The sequence below is a fragment of the Scyliorhinus torazame genome, chromosome 10, assembly GCF_047496885.1.
Source record: "Scyliorhinus torazame isolate Kashiwa2021f chromosome 10, sScyTor2.1, whole genome shotgun sequence".
NCBI classification, from domain to species: domain Eukaryota; kingdom Metazoa; phylum Chordata; class Chondrichthyes; order Carcharhiniformes; family Scyliorhinidae; genus Scyliorhinus; species Scyliorhinus torazame.
In genome coordinates this window covers 86,012,292-86,030,564 of record NC_092716.1, presented here as the reverse complement: position 1 = coordinate 86,030,564, position 18,273 = coordinate 86,012,292, and the positions used below count along the sequence as shown (strand labels likewise).

Sequence of the window (18,273 nt, the reverse complement as noted above, 5' to 3'; positions counted from 1 at the left end):
TATGATCTCTGAACTTAGCAGAATGACACATTTTAAAATTAGGAGCTCATTGTGTTGGGAACAGGGCAGGCTAACATCCAGCATAGTGGATTGCTGTTCCAGCTCTGAGCCGGGCAGAGGATGCAAGTTATTAGTTCTTTGGTTGTTGGGATTTGCTGGCGACCATTGGTGACAGAGGAAACCAAAGGGAAAGTTAAACCAACTTCCTTTTCACACTTCTCCAAACAGCTTGTTAACAGAATCCTGGGAGAAGGCTGACTATATTACCCTGAGACCTTCAACCCCTCAAGTAAGGGCTACATTCTAAAATAAGGACAGCGGCATTAGCATTTTAGGCCGTGAATTTTCAAAAGAAAAGATATGCCGGATACTTATGTTGACTGTATCATTCCTGCTTTTTTTCACTTACAAAGGTTCAGCAATTCCAGGAAGTGCACCTTGGGAATTGCAGCCATACTTTTCCATCCGGAGAGAGTGTTATTCTTTTTAGTTTCAAACTTGCACAGAGTTATTATTATTATTATTATGAACCTAGACACTAGCTTATGTAAGAAGGTATTGTATTATTTTTCAGGTTTATGGGGTTTGGTCAACAATGCCGGAATGTGCTTCAACATTAGCGATGCTGAACTGTCGGCCATGTCCAACTACAGAGGCTGCATGGAAGTCAACTTCTTTGGTGCAATAGCTATTACAAAGGGCTTCCTTCCCCTGATACGCAGAGCAAAGGGCAGAATTGTAAATGTTTCCAGCCCAGTGGGTAAGCTGTGTTGTATAATGTACACAGGAGAACAAAATCCAAGAGTGAAATAATAGATACACAACACAATGATTATATGGTGGGGGGGTGGTTGCTGCTGCAGAGCATCCCAGCTGCCTCCTGAATTGTGCGTCCCACCTGCAATGATATGTCAAATATCTTTAATGAGCTATTTTCACGATCCCGCCAAGTTGTGGCAGGATGTCCGATTCGGCCAGCAAGAAACTCGCACCCACGTGAACCCTCCTTTTTTTTTTTCCCCACTGCAAGATTCTCCGCCTGATCGGGATTCCCGATATTAGCAGCGTGGAACGTAGAATCCCAGCCTTTATGTTTATCCATCTTTAATATATTCTTCCCCTTTTGGTAGTGGAAGTTTATAATGTAAGCAACTATTTATAGTTATTGCCAAATGCAGAGTTTCATGTTATTTTCTGAGAACTTTAAAAAATAAATAAATAAGCACATAAATAGGAATGGCCAATCTGGCCCCTCAAGTCTGCGATGCCGTTCAATAAAATCATGGCTGATTGTGGTTCTACTTGCCCACAATGACTCTACAAGGTCATAAAATAACAAAGACCACATATGAACCAAATGTGCATAAGATGATTACAGATACATGATAAGCCCAATGTCATTTTGTAATGGTAGAATTGTTTCATACAGTATATGTTTAAGAATAAATTTCCAATAGCACACTCCCTTGATAAATCAGCAAGCATATCATTTGCAGTATCTTGCATTTTATTTAATAAAAATGTAACTGCTCTTCCACTATCCATTTCCTTCCAGGAGAAATTCCGTTGCCCTTCTTCGCAGCTTACGGAGCTTCGAAAGCTGCACTCTCCTTATTCACAAATATTTTACGCCTGGAGTTGAGTCACTGGGGAGTGAAAGTTTGCACCATACTTCCTGGATGCTATAAAACAGGTAGGTATTATTTGGCATATTGGCAAACGGCAGAATGGTTGTATTTTGGACTCCCGATGGTACCAATCCTCACCTTTAACCTGACTACAGCCCTGGAATGCTGCTTCAAACCCAAATTATTAATGTGACCTTCACAACTTGACTCCCTAATCCTTTCTGTCCACTCCACGTTTTCAGTTGAAGGGTCAGTAACCGGTTGGCACAAATTTAAAACAATTAGCAAAAGATCGAGGAGAAGGAGGAGTTTTTTTTTGTGCAGCAAATTATGATCTGGAATGTCCTGCCTGAAAAGGTGGTTGAAGCACATTCAATCGTAACTATTTTAGTCGGGGGTTGGACAAGTACTTGCAAAAGTAAACATTTTTAGAATTGGATAGCTTATTTTTTTTAAAACCAGCATAGATACACTGGACTGAATGTTGTACTACTGTGCTGTAAAATTCAGAACAGCCCTGCCAATTATCTTTCCCTTAAAAACCTGAGACAAATTCCATTACTGGAGGTGTCCTCTTCCCTCCGAGACGTCCCCTTTCAGAAGACGTGAGTGCATATTGATTGGTTTGTTCGGGGTGGATCAATGGAATCTGGCTTCATACCCTTCATACCCTGACGATCAAAATGCTCTTGTACAGACGAGCTGTACAGTGCAAGCGGGTCTGTGGGAGTAGTGAGTTCCTATTTTGTCTGGCACTATGCTCCATGAGTTTCATTCAACAACCAAAGCAAAACTCCTAAATAATTGCATTGAAGTTGATGGGCACTAATTTATCCCCATGCTCATTAAAGTGATTGTTCAGACAAGTGAGCGGAAGGCTGAAGCACAGCTGTGGTTTATCACCTGCCAGTAGGCGGTATTTAAATCTCTGATCAGTGCTCCTATTCTAGCAAACACCAAGCCCCACAAAGTAAGCTGAATGCTTCACCAGTGAGCATGGGTGTAAGCTTCCCCCGCTCTCGAGAAGCTCACTGAATCCATTGAACACCCTCTATGTATTCCAGATACTTTGTAAAATATCCTGCACAATATTTTATTGTGTACTTCCCTCGACTGAGTTTCATTGTAAGAATAATTACAGTAGGCTATTATAAAGATCCATCTCTTAGAACCATAGAATCCCTACAATGCAGAAGGCGACCATTCGGCTCATCGAATCTACATCCACCCTCTGAAAGACAACCCTACCTAGGTCAACATCCCCGCCCTATCCCCGTAACCCGCCTAACCTGCACATCTTTGGACTGTGGAAGGAAACCAAAACACCCGAAGAAAACCCACGCAGACACAGGGAGAAAGTGCAAATTGCACACAGTCACCGGAGGCCGGTATTGAATCCTGGTCCCTGGGCTGTGAGGCAGCCATGCCAACCACTGTGGCACCGTGCCACCCCTTGTGTAAGCTTATTTTCTCAGGGTGTCAAAAACATGTGGCCCAATTTCCTCGGTATTTCTGTCTCCTACAATTTTGTTTTTTTTAGTATCTTGGCATCACTTTCATAACAACTTTTCTATTTTTCCTAACTCATCCTAATTGTGTTGTGCACCTTGACTTATCCGCTTGGTTTCTCTTCTTTAAAAATAATTCTGGGCTTTGCTCCCTGAACTTTATTGGCAAATAGGGTTAAGGAAAATCCCAAGGCTTTTTACACTTACATAAAAAGCAAGAGGGTAGCCAGGGAAAGGGTTGGCCCACTGAAAGATAGGCAAGGGAATCTATGTGTGGAGCCAGAGGAAATGGGCGAGGTACTAAATGAATACTTTGCATCAGTATTCACCAAAGAGAAGGAATTGGTAGATGTTGAGTCTGGAGAAGGGGGTGTAGATAGCCTGGGTCACATTGTGATCCAAAAAGACGAGGTGTTGGGTGTCTTAAAAAATATTAAGGTAGATAAGTCCCCAGGGCCTGATGGGATCTACCCCAGAATACTGAAGGAGGCTGGAGAGGAAATTGCTGTGGCCTTGACAGAAATCTTTGGATCCTCGCTGTCTTCAGGGGATGTCCCGGAGGACTGGAGAATAGCCAATGTTGTTCCTCTGTTTAAGAAGGGTAGCAAGGATAATCCCGGGAACTACAGGCCGGTGAGCCTTACTTCAGTGGTAGGGAAATTACTGGAGAGAATTCTTCGAGACAGGATCTACTCCCATTTGGAAGCAAATGGACGTATTAGTGAGAGGCAGCACGGTTTTGTGAAGGGGAGGTCGTGTCTCACTAACTTGATAGAGTTTTTCGAGGAGGTCACTAAGATGATTGATGCAGGTAGGGCAGTGGATGTTGTCTACATGGACTTCAGTAAGGCCTTTGACAAGGTCCCTCATGGTAGACTAGTACAAAAGGTGAAGTCACACGGGATCAGGGGTGAGCTGGCAAGGTGGATTCAGAACTGGCTAGGCCATAGAAGGCAGAGGGTAGCAATGGAGGGATGCTTTTCTAATTGGAGGGCTGTGACCAGTGGTGTTCCACAGGGATCAGTGCTGGGACCTTTGCTGTTTGTAGTATATATAAATGATTTGGAGGAAAATGTAACTGGTCTGATTAGTAAGTTTGCAGACGACACAAAGGTTGGTGGAATTGCGGATAGCGATGAGGACTGTCTGAGGATACAGCAGGATTTAGGTTGTCTGGAGACTTGGGCGGAGAGATGGCAGATGGAGTTTAATCCGGACAAATGTGAGGTAATGCATTTTGGAAGGGCTAATGCAGGTAGGGAATATACAGTGAATGGTAGAACCCTCAAGAGTATTGAAAGTCAAAGAGATCTAGGAGTACAGGTCCACAGGTCATTGAAAGGGGCAACACAGGTGGAGAAGGTAGTCAAGAAGGCATACGGCATGCTTGCCTTCATTGGACGGGGCATTGAGTATAAGAATTGGCAAGTCATGTTGCAGCTGTATAGAACCTTAGTTAGGCCACACTTGGAGTATAGTGTTCAATTCTGGTCGCCACACTACCAGAAGGATGTGGAGGCTTTAGAGAGGGTGCAGAAGAGATTTACCAGAATGTTGCCTGGTATGGAGGGCATAAGCTATGAGGAGCGATTGAATAAACTCGGTTTGTTCTCTCTGGAACGAAGGAGGTTGAGGGGCGACCTGATTGAGGTCTACAAAATTATGAGGGGCATAGACAGAGTGGATAGTCAGAGGCTCTTCCCCAGGGTAGAGGGGTCAATTACTAGGGGGCATAGGTTTAAGGTGAGAGGGGCAAGGTTTAGAGTAGATGTACGAGGCAAGTTTTTTACGCAGAGGGTAGTGGGTGCCTGGAACTCGCTACCGGAGGAGGTAGTGGAAGCAGGGACGATAGGGACATTTAAGGGGCATCTTGACAAATATATGAATAGGATGGGAATAGAAGGATACGGACCCAGGAAGTGTAGAAGATTGTAGTTTAGTCGGGCAGTATGGTCGGCGCGGGCTTGGAGGGCCGAAGGGCCTGTTCCTGTGCTGTACATTTCTTTGTTCTTTGTTCTTTGTTCTTTATGAACACAAAGGATGGTGGCGGCTGAGACAACTGGGGCTTTCCTGATTGAGATCACGGATTTTTGTTAGCTCAGGGTGTTGAAGGATATGGAATGGAGGAAGGTAAATAAGTGAATGACAGAACAGGCTTCAGGATTCCAATGTTCCTCGGTCGTGGTTTTGATATCTGGGGCGAGATTCTTCGAACCACCGCCGGGTCGGAGAATCGCCGGGGGCTGGCTTGAATCCCGCCCCCGCCGGTTGCCGAATTCTCCGGCATCGGAGATTCAGCGGGGGCGGTTAGCGCCACCACCCCCCCCCCCACCCCCCCCCCCCCCCCCGCGATTCTCCGGCCCGGATGGGTCGAAGTCCCGCTGCTAGAATGTCTGTCCCGCCGGCGTAGATTAAACCACCTACCTTACCGGTGGGACAAGGCGGCGCAGGTGGGCTCCGGGGTCCTTGGGGGGTGGGTGCGGGGCGATCTTGCCCCGTGGGGTGCCCCCACGGTGTCCTGGCACGCAATCGGGGCCCACCGATCCACGGGCGGGCCTGTGCAAAGGGGGCACTCTTTTCCTTCCGCCTTCGCCACGGTCTCCACCATGGCGGAGGCAGAAGAGACTCCCTCCACAGCACATGCGCGGGGATGCCGTGTGCGGCCGCTAACGCTCCCGCGCATGCACATCCCGGCAATGTCATTTCCGCGCAAGCTGGCGGGGCGGAAATCAGTCCGGCGTGGGCCTAGCCCCTCAAGGTTGGGGCACGGCCCCCCAAGATGCGGAGGATTCCGCACCTTTGGGGCGGCGCGATGCCCTACTGATTTGCGCCGTTTTTGGCGCCGATCGGCAGACATCGCGCCGATACCGGAGAATTTCTCCCCTGTACTGTACAAGCAGGGACATTGAGTGCTAGAATTGGCCTTGAGGATTGAGGTGGGAATCTCTCAGCGCTACTGCTATCTTAATATAACCTCTGCTGTAAAGTCTGACTTTTGGACGGTGTTGGGTTCAGCTGTTATGCCATTGTCATTCACGTCTTTGCCAAAACTCACAGTACAGACTTGCACATGGACAACTGCCAATTTAACAAGGTACCCAAAGGCTGCTCACATCAGTCAACAGTTTAGGGAAGGCGGGGGAGAGAAAAACTAAACCGGAAGTCCTGATTAATTTATTACCTGTTACATCAGAAACTTGAAATTGGCAATCCATTGCAACTCCTTTGATCTTAAATTTCACAATATTTTTCAATGTTAGAATATTATATTTATAATTTGGTGATTTTTTTTATGTGCGTAATAGCCCAGGTGTTTAGAGTCCTCTTGATAAGGAATTGCATGAACTGGGGGAGAGGGTAAGAATTTGGGACAAAGTGAATGGGGTGGTGTTTGGGGAACTTACCCACATCACGTTTCAGGATCGGAGAACTCTGCTCTGGAGTTTTTGAGGTCCATCCAGCAAATGTTCAATGGAAAGGATGCAAAGGAAGCAACACTCATAATTAGAATGCCCTAGGCTGAACAATCTCAACTGCTTTATCAATGTTCTCTCCTCCATCATAAGTTCAGAAGTAGGGATGTTCGCTGCTAATTATGCAATGTATCATTCGCAGCTCCTCAGACATCCGCAGCAAGACCTGGACACTTTCAGTCTTGGGCTGATAAGTAGCATGTAACATTCACACCACAAATGCCAGGTAAAATTGCCGCTTAGTGCCCAAAGATGTGCAGGTTAGGTGGAGTTATGGGGATAGGGTGAGGAAATGGGCCTAGGGAGGGTGCTCCTTTGGAGGATTGGTGCAGACTTGATGGGCCAAATGGCCTCCTTTTGTACTGTAGGGATTCTATGGATTTCCAACAAGGAATCTAATAGCTCCTCAGATGATGTGGAGTCTGTGTGGGTAGAGTTGAGGAACCACAAAGGCAAAAGAAAACCATAATGGGAGTTATGTACAGGCTTCCTAACAGTGGTCAGGACCGGGGGCACAAAATGCACCACGAAATAGAAAGTGCATGTCAGAAAGGCAAGGTCACAGTGATCATGGGGGACTTCAATATGCAGGTGGACTGGGTAAATAATACTGCCAGTGGACCCAGGGAAAGGGAATTCATTGAATGTTTACAGGAGGGCTTTTTGGAACAGCTTGTGATGGAGCCCACGAGGGAACAGGCCATTCTGGACTTAGTGTTATGTAATGAGCCAGACTTGATTAAAGATCTTAAAGTAAGGGAGCACTTAGGAGGCAGTGATCATAATATGGTCGAATTTAATCTGCAATTTGAAAGAAAGAAGGTAGAAGCAGATGTAAAGGTGTTACAGTTAAATAAAGGTAACTACAGGGGCATGAGGGAGGAACTGACGAAAATCAACTGGGAGCAGAGCCTAGTGGGAAAGACAGTAGAACAGCAATGGCAGGAGTTTCTGGGAGTAATTGAGGACACAGTACAGAGGTTCATCCCAAAGAAAAGAAAGGTTATCAGAGGGAAGATTAGGCAGCCATGGCTGACAAAGGAAGTTAGGGAATGCATCAAAGCAAAATAGAAAGCCTATAATGTGGCAAAGAGTAGAGGGAAGTCAGAAGATTGGGAAGGCTACAAAAACAAACAGAGGATAACAAAGAGAGAGATAAGGAAAGAGAGGATCAAATTTGAAGGTAGGCTAGCCAGTAACATTAGGAATGATAGTAAAAGTTTATTTAAATACATTGAAAACAAACGGGAGGCAAAAGTTGACATTGGGCCGCTCCAAAATGACGCTGGTAATTTTGTGATGGGAGACAAGGAAATAGCTGAGGAACTGAATAAGTACTTTGCGTCAGTCTTCACAGTAGAAGACATGAGTAATATCCCAACAATTCCGGAGAGTCAGGGGGCAGAGTTGAATATGGTAGCCATCACAAAGGAGAAAGTGCGAGAGAAACTAAGAGGTCTAAAAATTGTTAAATCCCCGGGCCTAGATGGGCTACATCCTAGAGTTCTAAAGGAGATAGCTGAAGAAATAGTGGAGGCGTTAGTTATGATCTTTCGAAAGTCACTGGAGTCAGGGAAAGTCCCAGAGGATTGGAAAATCGCTGTTGTAGAAGGGAACAAGGAAAAAGATGGAAAATTAGAGGCCAATTAGCCTAACCTCGGTTGTTGGCAAGATTCTAGAATCCATTGTTAAGGATGAGATTTCTAAATTCTTGGAAGTGCAGGGTCAGATTAGGACAAGTCAGCATGGATTTAGTAAGGGGAGGTCGTGCCTGACAAACCTGTTAGAGTTCTTTGAAGAGATAACAAATAGGTTAGACCAAGGAGAGCCAATGGATGTTATCTATCTTGACTTCCAAAGGGCCTTTGATAAGGTGCCTCACGGGAGACTGCTGAGTAAAATAAGGGCCCATAGTATTCGAGGCAAGGTACTAACATGGATTGACGATTGGCTGTCAGGCAGAAGGCAGAGAGTTGGGATAAAAGGTTCTTTTTCGGAATGGCAACCGGTGACGAGTGGTGTCCCGCAGTGTTGGGGCCACAGCTTTTCTCTTTATATATTAACGATCTAGATGACGGGACTGGGGGCATTCTGGCTAAGTTTGCCGATGATACAAAGATAGGTGTAGGGGCGGGTAGTATGGAGCAGGTGGGGAGGCTGCAGAAAGATTTAGACAGTTTAGGAGAATGGTCCAAGAAATGGCTGATGAAATTCAACGTGGGCATGTGCGAGGTCTTGCACTTTGGAAAAAAGAATAGAGGCGTGGACTATTTTCTAAACGGTGACAAAATTCATAATGCTGAAGTGCAAGGGGACTTGGGAGTCCTAGTCCAGGATTCTCTAAAGGTAAACTTGCAGGTTGAGTCTGTAATTAAGAAAGCAAATGCAATGTTGTCATTCATCTCAAGAGGCTTGGAATATAAAAGCAGGGATGTACTTCTGAAGCTCAGGAAGAACATACTGGCACTGGAGCGGGTCCAGCAGAGATTCACACGGATGATCCCAGGAATGGTAGGCCTAACATACGATGAACGTCTGAGGATCCTGGGATTATATTCATTGGAGTTTAGGAGGTTGAGGGGAGATCTAATAGAAACTTACAAGATAATGAATGGCTTAGATAGGGTGGATGTAGGGAAGTTATTTCCATTAGCAGGGGAGACTAGGACCCGGGGGCACAGCCTTAGAATAAAAGGGAGTCACTTTAGAACAGAGATGAGGAGAAATTTCTTCAGCCAGAGAGTGGTGGGTCTGTGGAATTCATTGCCACAGAGGGCGGTGGAGGCCGGGACGTTGAGTGTCTTTAAGACAGAAGTTGATAAATTCTTGATTTCTCAAGGAATTAAGGGCTATGGAGCGTGAGCGGGTAAATGGAGTTGAAATCAGCCATGATTGAATGGTGGAGTGGACTCGATGGGCTGAATGGCCTTACTTCCACTCCTATGTCTTATGGTCTTCAGTTCAATGGCATTATCATCACTGAATCCCCCACTATTCACATCCACGGGGTTACCATTGACCAGAAACATAACTGGATAAGCCATTTAAATGCTGTGGCTACAAGGGCCATTTTTGAGATTTCTGTTGCAAATATCTCTTCACCCTCTACAAGATGCAGGTCAGCAGAACGATGGAATACTTTTCACTTGTTTAGTTGCCTGAAAAAGTGCATTATTATTATTATTATTAATAAGAACATAATAAATAGGAACAGAAGTAGGCTCTTTGAGTCATGGCAGCTCTGATTGCTGTGTTAATTGCACTCTGTCTGCCTCCCATAACCTTTGACTTCCTTGTCGATCAATAATCTAACTCAGACTTGAAATATATTCAATTACTCCATCTACACTGCTCTTTGGGGTAGAAAATTCCAAAGATTAATGATCTTCTGAGATTGGGACTATGTCCCCACGCTGGCGTCAAAACGATGGAATTTCAGGGCAGAAAAACTGGCATGAAAGGGCCACGGATTCTTAGCCCTGCAGGGGGCTAGGAGGAACCCGGCGTAGATCTACCAGCTCTTGCTGCAGATTCGGGCCCCCGCACTTCCGGGTCGGTGGCCGCGGATGCACATGGCAGCGGCCACCCCGTGCTCCACAGCAGACTCTCCGCGGAGCTGGACCCGAAAAATATACCCCCTGATCGGCCGCGAGCCCGATCCTCCACTCGTGCACAAACATTTCCCGGCCGCCTATAGGGCCCACCCTGCCCTCCGATCGACATGCCCCCGACCAGGGTGGCTGCAGACTGAGTCTGCAACTGCCACGCGAGTATCCCGACCGTCTGGACCATGCTAGATCCACGCCGTCGGGACTTTGGCCGGTCGGGGGTGGAGAATGGCAGAGCGGGCTTCTGTCAATGACCCCAGGTCGGTCCTCGACGGCGCAGCATACTCCCCAGGTACACCGCTTTTCGGGGCCTGCAGAATCGGGGAACTGACGCCGGTCCCGATTCCTTGCGGGAAAATGGATCCTCCACCCGCCCCCCCCCCCCTGCGCCGGCCATGATTTCGGGGTCGGGGTGCGGAGAATCCAGCCCGTTGTGTTTTGTGTTCCTTAGTTTTCAATTCCCCATGAGAGGAAAATCTTCTTTGCTTCTACCGTCAAGCCCCCTTAAAATCTGGCATGTTTCAACAAGATCACCTCTCATTCTACTGAAAACCAATAAATATTAGCTGAACCTTGCCTCCTAACCCACCCCCATCCCAGGAATCACTTCAGTGAAGCTTCCTTGAACTGTCTCCTACACAAGTTTTTCCCTCCTTATGTAAGGAGACCAAAACTGTATGCAGTACTCCAGGTTTCACCAGTGCACTGTCCAGGGGAGGCAATGGCTCAGTAGCTGATTTTCCAGTAAATCTACAACTCTGGCATCCACTCGGCAATGTAGAAAATTGCCCAGGTAAGTTCTGTACACAAATCTGACCCAGCCAATTCCCGCCCCATCTGTCTGCTCTCAATTATTGGGGTTATCAACAGTGCTATCAAACAGCACTTACTCAGCAATAGTCTGCTCACTGACGCTCAGTTTGGGTTCTGCCAGGGTCACTCGGCTCCTGACAGCCTTGGTTCAAAAATGGACAAAAGAGCTGAATGCCAGATGTGAGGTGAGAGTGACTGCCCTTGACATCAGTGCAGCATGTGACCGAGTATGGCATCAAGGACTTCTAGATAAGCTGGAATCGGGGGGGAAAACTCTCTGCTGGTTGGAGTCATCCCTGGAACAAAGAAAGGTGGAGCTCAGTCAACTCAGCTCCAGGAGTTCCTCAAGTTAGTGGCCTAGGCACAATCATCTTCTGCTGCTTCATCAATGACCTTCCTTCCATCAGAAGTGAGAATGTTTGCAGATGACTGCACAAGTGTTTAGCACCATTAGCAACTACTCAGATACTGAAGTAATTAATTAATAAGCACCATTAGTAACTACTCAGATACTGAAGCAATTAACTGTCACAAGTAGGCTTACATTAACACTGCAATGAAGTTACTGTGAAAAGCCCCTAGTCGCCACATTTCGGCACCTGTTTGGGTTCACAGAGGGAGAATTTCGGGACTTGTGGGAGGAAAGCGGAGCACCCGGAGGAAATACACGTAGACACAGGGAGAACGTGCAGACTCTGCACAGACAGTGACCCCAGCCGGGATCGAACCTGGGATCCTGGTGCTGTGAAGCAACAGTGCTAACCACTGTACTACCATGCCACCCACTGTGCTTCATGGCAGATACTATTTCGTGGACCCAGCCTGTGAAATAGTTCCCTATTTACGGCCAGCTCGGGCACCTAGGACCGCCCCAGCCCCGTCCACCCCTACCCTCCCCTGGACTGAGTCCGCAGCCGCCACGCCGAGTTCCCAACGGGTGAGACCACACGTGTCCCACGCCGCCGGGAACACGGCCAGTCGGGGGAGGAGCATCGGGGGGTCGCTACATGGAGAGTACGCCGCTTTGGAGGGGGCGCCGCCTCCGATTCTGTCAGTAATTTGGATTCACCGGCCTGTCGCCGAACGCAATTTTGGCGGCCGTGACCGGAGAATCCAGCCCTTAGTATCGGGAAAGAGGAGATGACAGTCCAGGTGTGTGGTGAAAGCGTAGCGTTAGAATGGGCAGATATGAGAAAGGCTAGACAGCCAGAATGTAACCAATGAGCAAGGAGATTGAATGGGCCATGTGAGAGACGTGGCAAAATGGTTTGCATGAGGACAAGTAGGCCAGGATGTGGAGAGGTGGTGGAATGGGACCAATGGAAGAGTTTTGTCAAAGATGTACATGTACATGCTATAATTGCCCAGCACATTGAAATAAACAAACTGTTCAGCACCCCACTTGTTTGCATAACCTGGTTTTCTGTCACCGGTCTGACAGCAGAAGGTGTGGGGAGACCCAAGGCCCAGATCAGTACTTGTGATGGTGATGATCAAAAGTCATTTTCTGTTTGGTTGAGGGAGAGCCTCATTGATCTGCACTGCCAAAAGGCAATATTTTTCCCTTTTTTTTTCTAATTGGTTTTTGTTGTTGGCTTTCTATCTTCCAGCTCCATCACGTAATTTTGAATACTGGGAACAGCAAGTCCACCATCTCATAAAGAGTATTTCGTCAGAACTACTCCAGGATTATGGCGAAGAGTATATGTTAGAGACAAAAGATCTATTCTTGAAATATATGACAACGGCCGCGGAAGACTTTAGCCCTGTAATTGAAAGTATCACCGATGCTATCCTCTCCACTAATCCAAAACCAAGATATTATGCTGGGAAAGCAATTATTGTTATGTACATCTTTCTCTGTATTCTACCGACATCATTAAGCGATTTCATTTTCAGCAGGTCATTCTTACTTAAGAAAGTCTTGCCAAAGGCTTTACAAAAATAGTGCAGAGTGGGGAAAAATCAGACATTGTGAATAATTTCTCCTCCAAAATGACCAGTTAGTTTGATAATTCTCAATGTATTAGTTGCTCATTTGATAGCAAGTTTAAGTACATGCACATAAGTGACTCTGCTGCGAAAAGTGAGATGGGGGGGGTTCACTTTCACTGTCTGGGTGTTAAACTGAGCGGATGGGATTGCCCGTCCATAATGGGATCACATCCACCCCCACCAATTTTCCAACACTTTAATTCCAACCATTGAAGGTGAAAATTACTCCCAAGGAATTTACTCCAGGGCATTTTGTAAATAAAACAGCAATTGTTGAAGTACAACTGATTTTCTTTTTAAACCATCGATAATGATTATGCAAAAATGTTCAACAGGACCCCATGTTCCAAATGTAATTTAGATGTGTTTGAATATGGCTTGTCGACTGTAACTTATAAATATTAAATGTGCTGCAACCCCATACGTCGCTACTTTTGAAAAACATTAAACTCCTACACATATGGTGAGCTGCACCATTTTTTGTGGGACAGAGATTTTGGATGACACAACCTACATTATTGGGAAAATCTGGGCTGTTTTAGCATGCATTGTTGAAGAAATAGTGGTTATAGATGAATGAGCAAAAACAAAGCAATAAACCAGTCTTTCCCCCCCCCCCCCAAAGTAACTAATTTGAGAAATGATTTATGCTTTTGAATGCAAAGATGTATTAGATTGTGTCCAAAGGTCGAGGAATCGATATTAGGACTGGGAATTTCTTCCGTTTAGGGGGGATCCTCAGCACCTTTTTGTAGGATATGTTGAGAAGGGAATATTATTTGTTGAAATGAACACACACTATCCATTACCTTAAAAAAAAAAATGTGAACTATTTGTAGGTTATTCTAATATACTTTAAACATTTAACACACATTTTGTTTAATGAGTATCTAAAATGAGGCATGATGTTGCCCCAAGAGAGACTAGAGCTGTGTTCTATTGCTGCTTGATGTCACTTATTGACAAACCTCTATCTGTTGGAGCTAATGAAATTCTGATTTTTTTTTTTTTTTTTGCTAGCCTTCACGAAAAGTAGCCTGCTGGTATAAAATTAAACCACGGAATGTACAAAAAAAGCAATGGCATTAGGAACCTATTAGCTATGCCTGTGGTCTTTCATTACACATTTACATATACTATACAGTTGATCCTGTATGTGTGCGTATTTATCATTTCTGCTTTGAACGCCAATGATATGAATTCATCGTGAAGCATGATTTTAAGCCCTTCTGTCATTGTAGTCATCGATAATTCAAGTATTTGTACTAGTCCAATAGTTCATGATGCATACCCTGCCTAATTATGAAACCTTGTAGGTTAGTGTTTCTTTCTATCTATTATCTTTGGAACAAAACTTGCAGAGTAAGTGAAAGCTTTGATTCTTTTTCTTTTCAGACTATGATTTGTCCAAAGTATATACTGGGTAAATTCAGGAAGAAAGCAGAATGACCCCATCTGCACCATTATCATTAACGTTACTTTCATTCTTGCAAGTTTAATTTCAAAATATAAATGTACCAAGCTAAAGATTCATTGTTTTTAAATTTGTAAATGTATTATTTGATTGTTAGATTTAAGATCGAATCATAAATGCCAGGGGCTTGAATATGAAAATACAAAATGTAAAAACATTGTGACTTACGCTTTAATTAAAAAAAATTTTTTCAAGGTTTACGGGATGTGTCTTTTTGTGTGTATCCAAGGACCTTGTACTTTCCAGGATGGAACAAAACATCCAGGCTACGATTCAACACTTCAAGGATGGAACAAAACATCCAGGGAGCGATTCAACACTTCCAGGATGGAACAAAACATCCAGGCTACGATTCAACACTTCCAAGATGGAACAAAACATCCAGGGAGCGAGTCAACACTTCCAGGATGAAACAAAACATCCAGGCTACGATTCAACACTTCCAGGATGGAACAAAACATCCAGGGAGCGAGACAACACTTCCAGGATGGAACAAAACATCCAGGCTACGATTCAACACTTCCAGGATGGAACAAAACATCCATGGAGGGATTCAATGGGGGGGGAAAAAAAGTCATTTTGGGGGCATATTTAGTGGGGTGTTTCTTCCCAGTAGTCAATGTCACTTTGCCGAGGAAGGTAAATCCCACCCTCAGGCTTTTATTTTGCCATAAAATAACATGCGCTCAGATCTAAGTCCATACGTCCTATTTTCCTTTCATAGAGTCATGGAATCCTTACAGTGTAGACGGAGACCATTTGGCCCCTTGAACCTGCACCGAAAGAGCACTCTGCTGATCAAGATGATCGTGGCTCTTGGGATAGCATGATTGTGCACTTGCTGGCATTATCACAATGTAAATACAGTGTTGGTCAAACCTCTATCCCATGCTTCTCACCATCATAACTGCATAATATATGGTGCACAAGTTGACTGGCGGTTATGTTAAATTCTTGAGTGTGAGGTGCCATTTGCAATTGCAGAATGCACACTTTCCATCACATATTTGCATTAGTAACGTGCTATAGATTTTAATTGCTGATTCTTAAAAAAAAATGATAAATCTGCAGAACCCTTCTTAGTTAAAGTCCTGTCTTTTTGAAGCAAATAATTTTATAATCCAGTTCACCCTCACAAGGCGTCTTTAGGTCAACCAACCTATCTCACTGTTGAACGCAGATGTCAAGTTACTTGCCAAGGTGTTGCCTGTTGCTAACATTCCGTAGGTTCAATTGCTCTGTTTTATTACCTTTGCTCTCGAGTCGACAGGTATCTTTATGATACCGCCACGAGGTTCAAGTCCGAGTAATGATCAATAATCCAATACACCGATTAGTAAGATTCAAATCAAAGCACATTTATTATACACAGTAATCGCTACTCAAGCACAAATTCTACGTCAAAGCTACTTCTACAACAGGCCTATACTTAACTTCGGACTGGCCCACCAGGTCAGGGGAACAAATGGCCTTTCGTTCGGGTTCTGAGTCTGCGGGATTCGAAGTTGGTACAGATTGGTAGCTAGGAGCGCCTATCTCGTAGCGAGCATTGAATTAAGACTTACTTCGTTCAGTGGTCACTGCACCGGTCATGGTCAATGTTGGTTTGTGTTACTGGGTGACCCGGGCAGGACGAAGGGTGAAGAGAGTGCGATTTGAACTTGGGGCTTAACTCTTATAGTCCCCAGGGGCTTCCCGCCTTTCGGGGCGGACCCTGTACCTGGTCCCAAGTGATTGGACTTTGTCCCAATCACTTGGTTCGATTTCTCCAATACTGGAGCGGTTCCCTGATCGATGGGTGGTCTTGAGGTGCTCGTTCACCTCCTTTGTTTTGGCTCCTGCTGGCGCCGAGGAGTCTGGCTTTGCTTTGTGTGTCCAAAATGTTACTTATTGGTCCCGGGGATTGCTCATCAGTATGTAGATGGCTGCTGCATTGTTATGCTGATGGTCGCTGGTATCGATGTTGTCTGGCCTTTGCAGAGGTAAATACACAGCAAACCTGCAGCTGCTGGTTTCTGTCTATGTTGGCTGACTTTCCCATCAGCCTTTGCCGTTCGCCATTTTAAATTGGGAGTTGGCCAATTTAGGTGGCTACACTCCCTCCTTGTGATCCTAACGCGAAGCGTGAAGGATCACATAACTACGTTGCTTTCCATTCCCTGACCTGGGGAGCATTTCTTTCATGGCCTCTACACTGACCATAACTTTGCAAAAACATTTTACCTGACAATTCTAAGGGGCACTATGTCAAACAGGGACATGCATTACAAAACAATAAAAAAAAGTGGGAACCTCTAACTATCCTTAATACGCTACTCCCACTCAAACATTTCATCACTCTAACTTCCTCAACCATACAAACAAAATCATAGCAGTCTATACACATTTTTCCTGGCTTGGCATTCAAGCTCCGGATCGTAAAATTGCTCATGAACATTTCTTTATTTACAATTAAACCGCAAATGAATGCTCTTTATTATAGATCGCGGGGGTCGGGGGTCTGGTCGTATCCGAAAATAGGGGATCTGATCCTATATACCGGGGTGCGAGCGCGGTAGGCTCTCCTCCATTTTCTTAGACGCATAGTCTGCATGATGCAGCAGAGTATCGCCAATACCAGCAAGGATTCTATTACGTAGGACAGGGAATACCAGGTTATAAACCTGCCACACCAAGATGGTGACTGGACTCTGGGTACTGTGGGGAAGTGAATCATTAACGGCTGGGGGGCTTGAGGTCATGGGGTTCGCATTCACGCGCAACCAAATGTCCATTATCATGATGCACAATCCGGAGGAAAGAAGAGACGTCTTCTTTCACGTCTCTTCTCTTTTCCCTTCTCGTCTCCGGTCCTGGAGCTTCTGGAGTTCTGTGGAAACAAGCATAGTGTCTGTAACTATCTTGGTTTAACATCTCGTACGATAGTCTGTCTGTCCTTTAGTGCCAATTACTCCCTTTATAATTGGTCACTATGTGTGACTCCCTTTTTTTTTTTCAAAAAACAAATTTTAGGACAAGACACACTTACAAATAATGAACCAGTGCGAGCCGTCTCGCAGACTGTGCGGTTTACCATCCCAATGTTTCAGGATGTAAATAGCATATGGTTGGCAACCTAAGGGTTACCTAAACAAAACAAAACTTTTGAACTGAAACTTTCCAAAATGAGGTGCGTATGGGCCGCGACGGGTAAGAGTTGGATGGAGTCCCCGGGTAGGACGGCGACCAATGCCGTGTCTCCCCTACCCGACCGTAGCTGACCATAGGGGGGTTCCCAGGCAGGGCGGGTCCCAAGCCGTTTCTCCACTGCCTGAGCAACCGACAAGAATGGGCAAGAAATGTAGTCATCGTGGTGGGGCTGCCGTATTGGTTCTACCTTCGAACCAGAAGGGCAGTTACGAACGGGCATCTGTTGACAAGACGAGTTCCGCTGAACTAGCGTCTGGGACCTTAACAAGTCTCTGCAGACTTGAACTAGTGTCTGGCCAATAGCAAGTCTCTGTGGGCAAGTCCTCAGAGGTTTCTGCTGAAAGGGCGTGGGGCTGTGGGAAAAGAAATTCCGGTCTGACATACAACATTTAACAAAACACTACAAACAACATAAAACATGCTGCAGGTTCCATCAGAAAGGACACCGTTTCTCCCAGGCGGTTCCTTTAAAACATCATCTGGACACCTCAGTTATCGGTCGCGAACAGGGTCGCAAAGGGGTTCTTGTTCTGGGAGTCATTTTCTCCCAGGTGCCAAACTCTTGAATGTATTAAGGTTGGTAGG

At 45.4% G+C, this 18,273-nt stretch overlaps 1 protein-coding gene across 1 annotated transcript in view; it reads left to right on the top strand.

Moving 5' to 3' along the window:
• Positions 1-14,697, top strand: part of LOC140430707 (11-beta-hydroxysteroid dehydrogenase type 2-like) — a 126,530-nt gene extending 111,833 nt beyond the window's left edge. Inside the window, exons 3-5 of the mRNA XM_072518368.1 lie at positions 575-760; positions 1,556-1,693; positions 12,641-14,697. Coding sequence (XP_072374469.1) covers positions 575-760; positions 1,556-1,693; positions 12,641-12,978 — 662 coding nt within the window. The 3' untranslated portion in view covers positions 12,979-14,697. The remainder of the gene's footprint in view (positions 1-574; positions 761-1,555; positions 1,694-12,640) is intronic.
• The last annotated feature ends 3,576 nt before the right edge of the window (positions 14,698-18,273 follow it).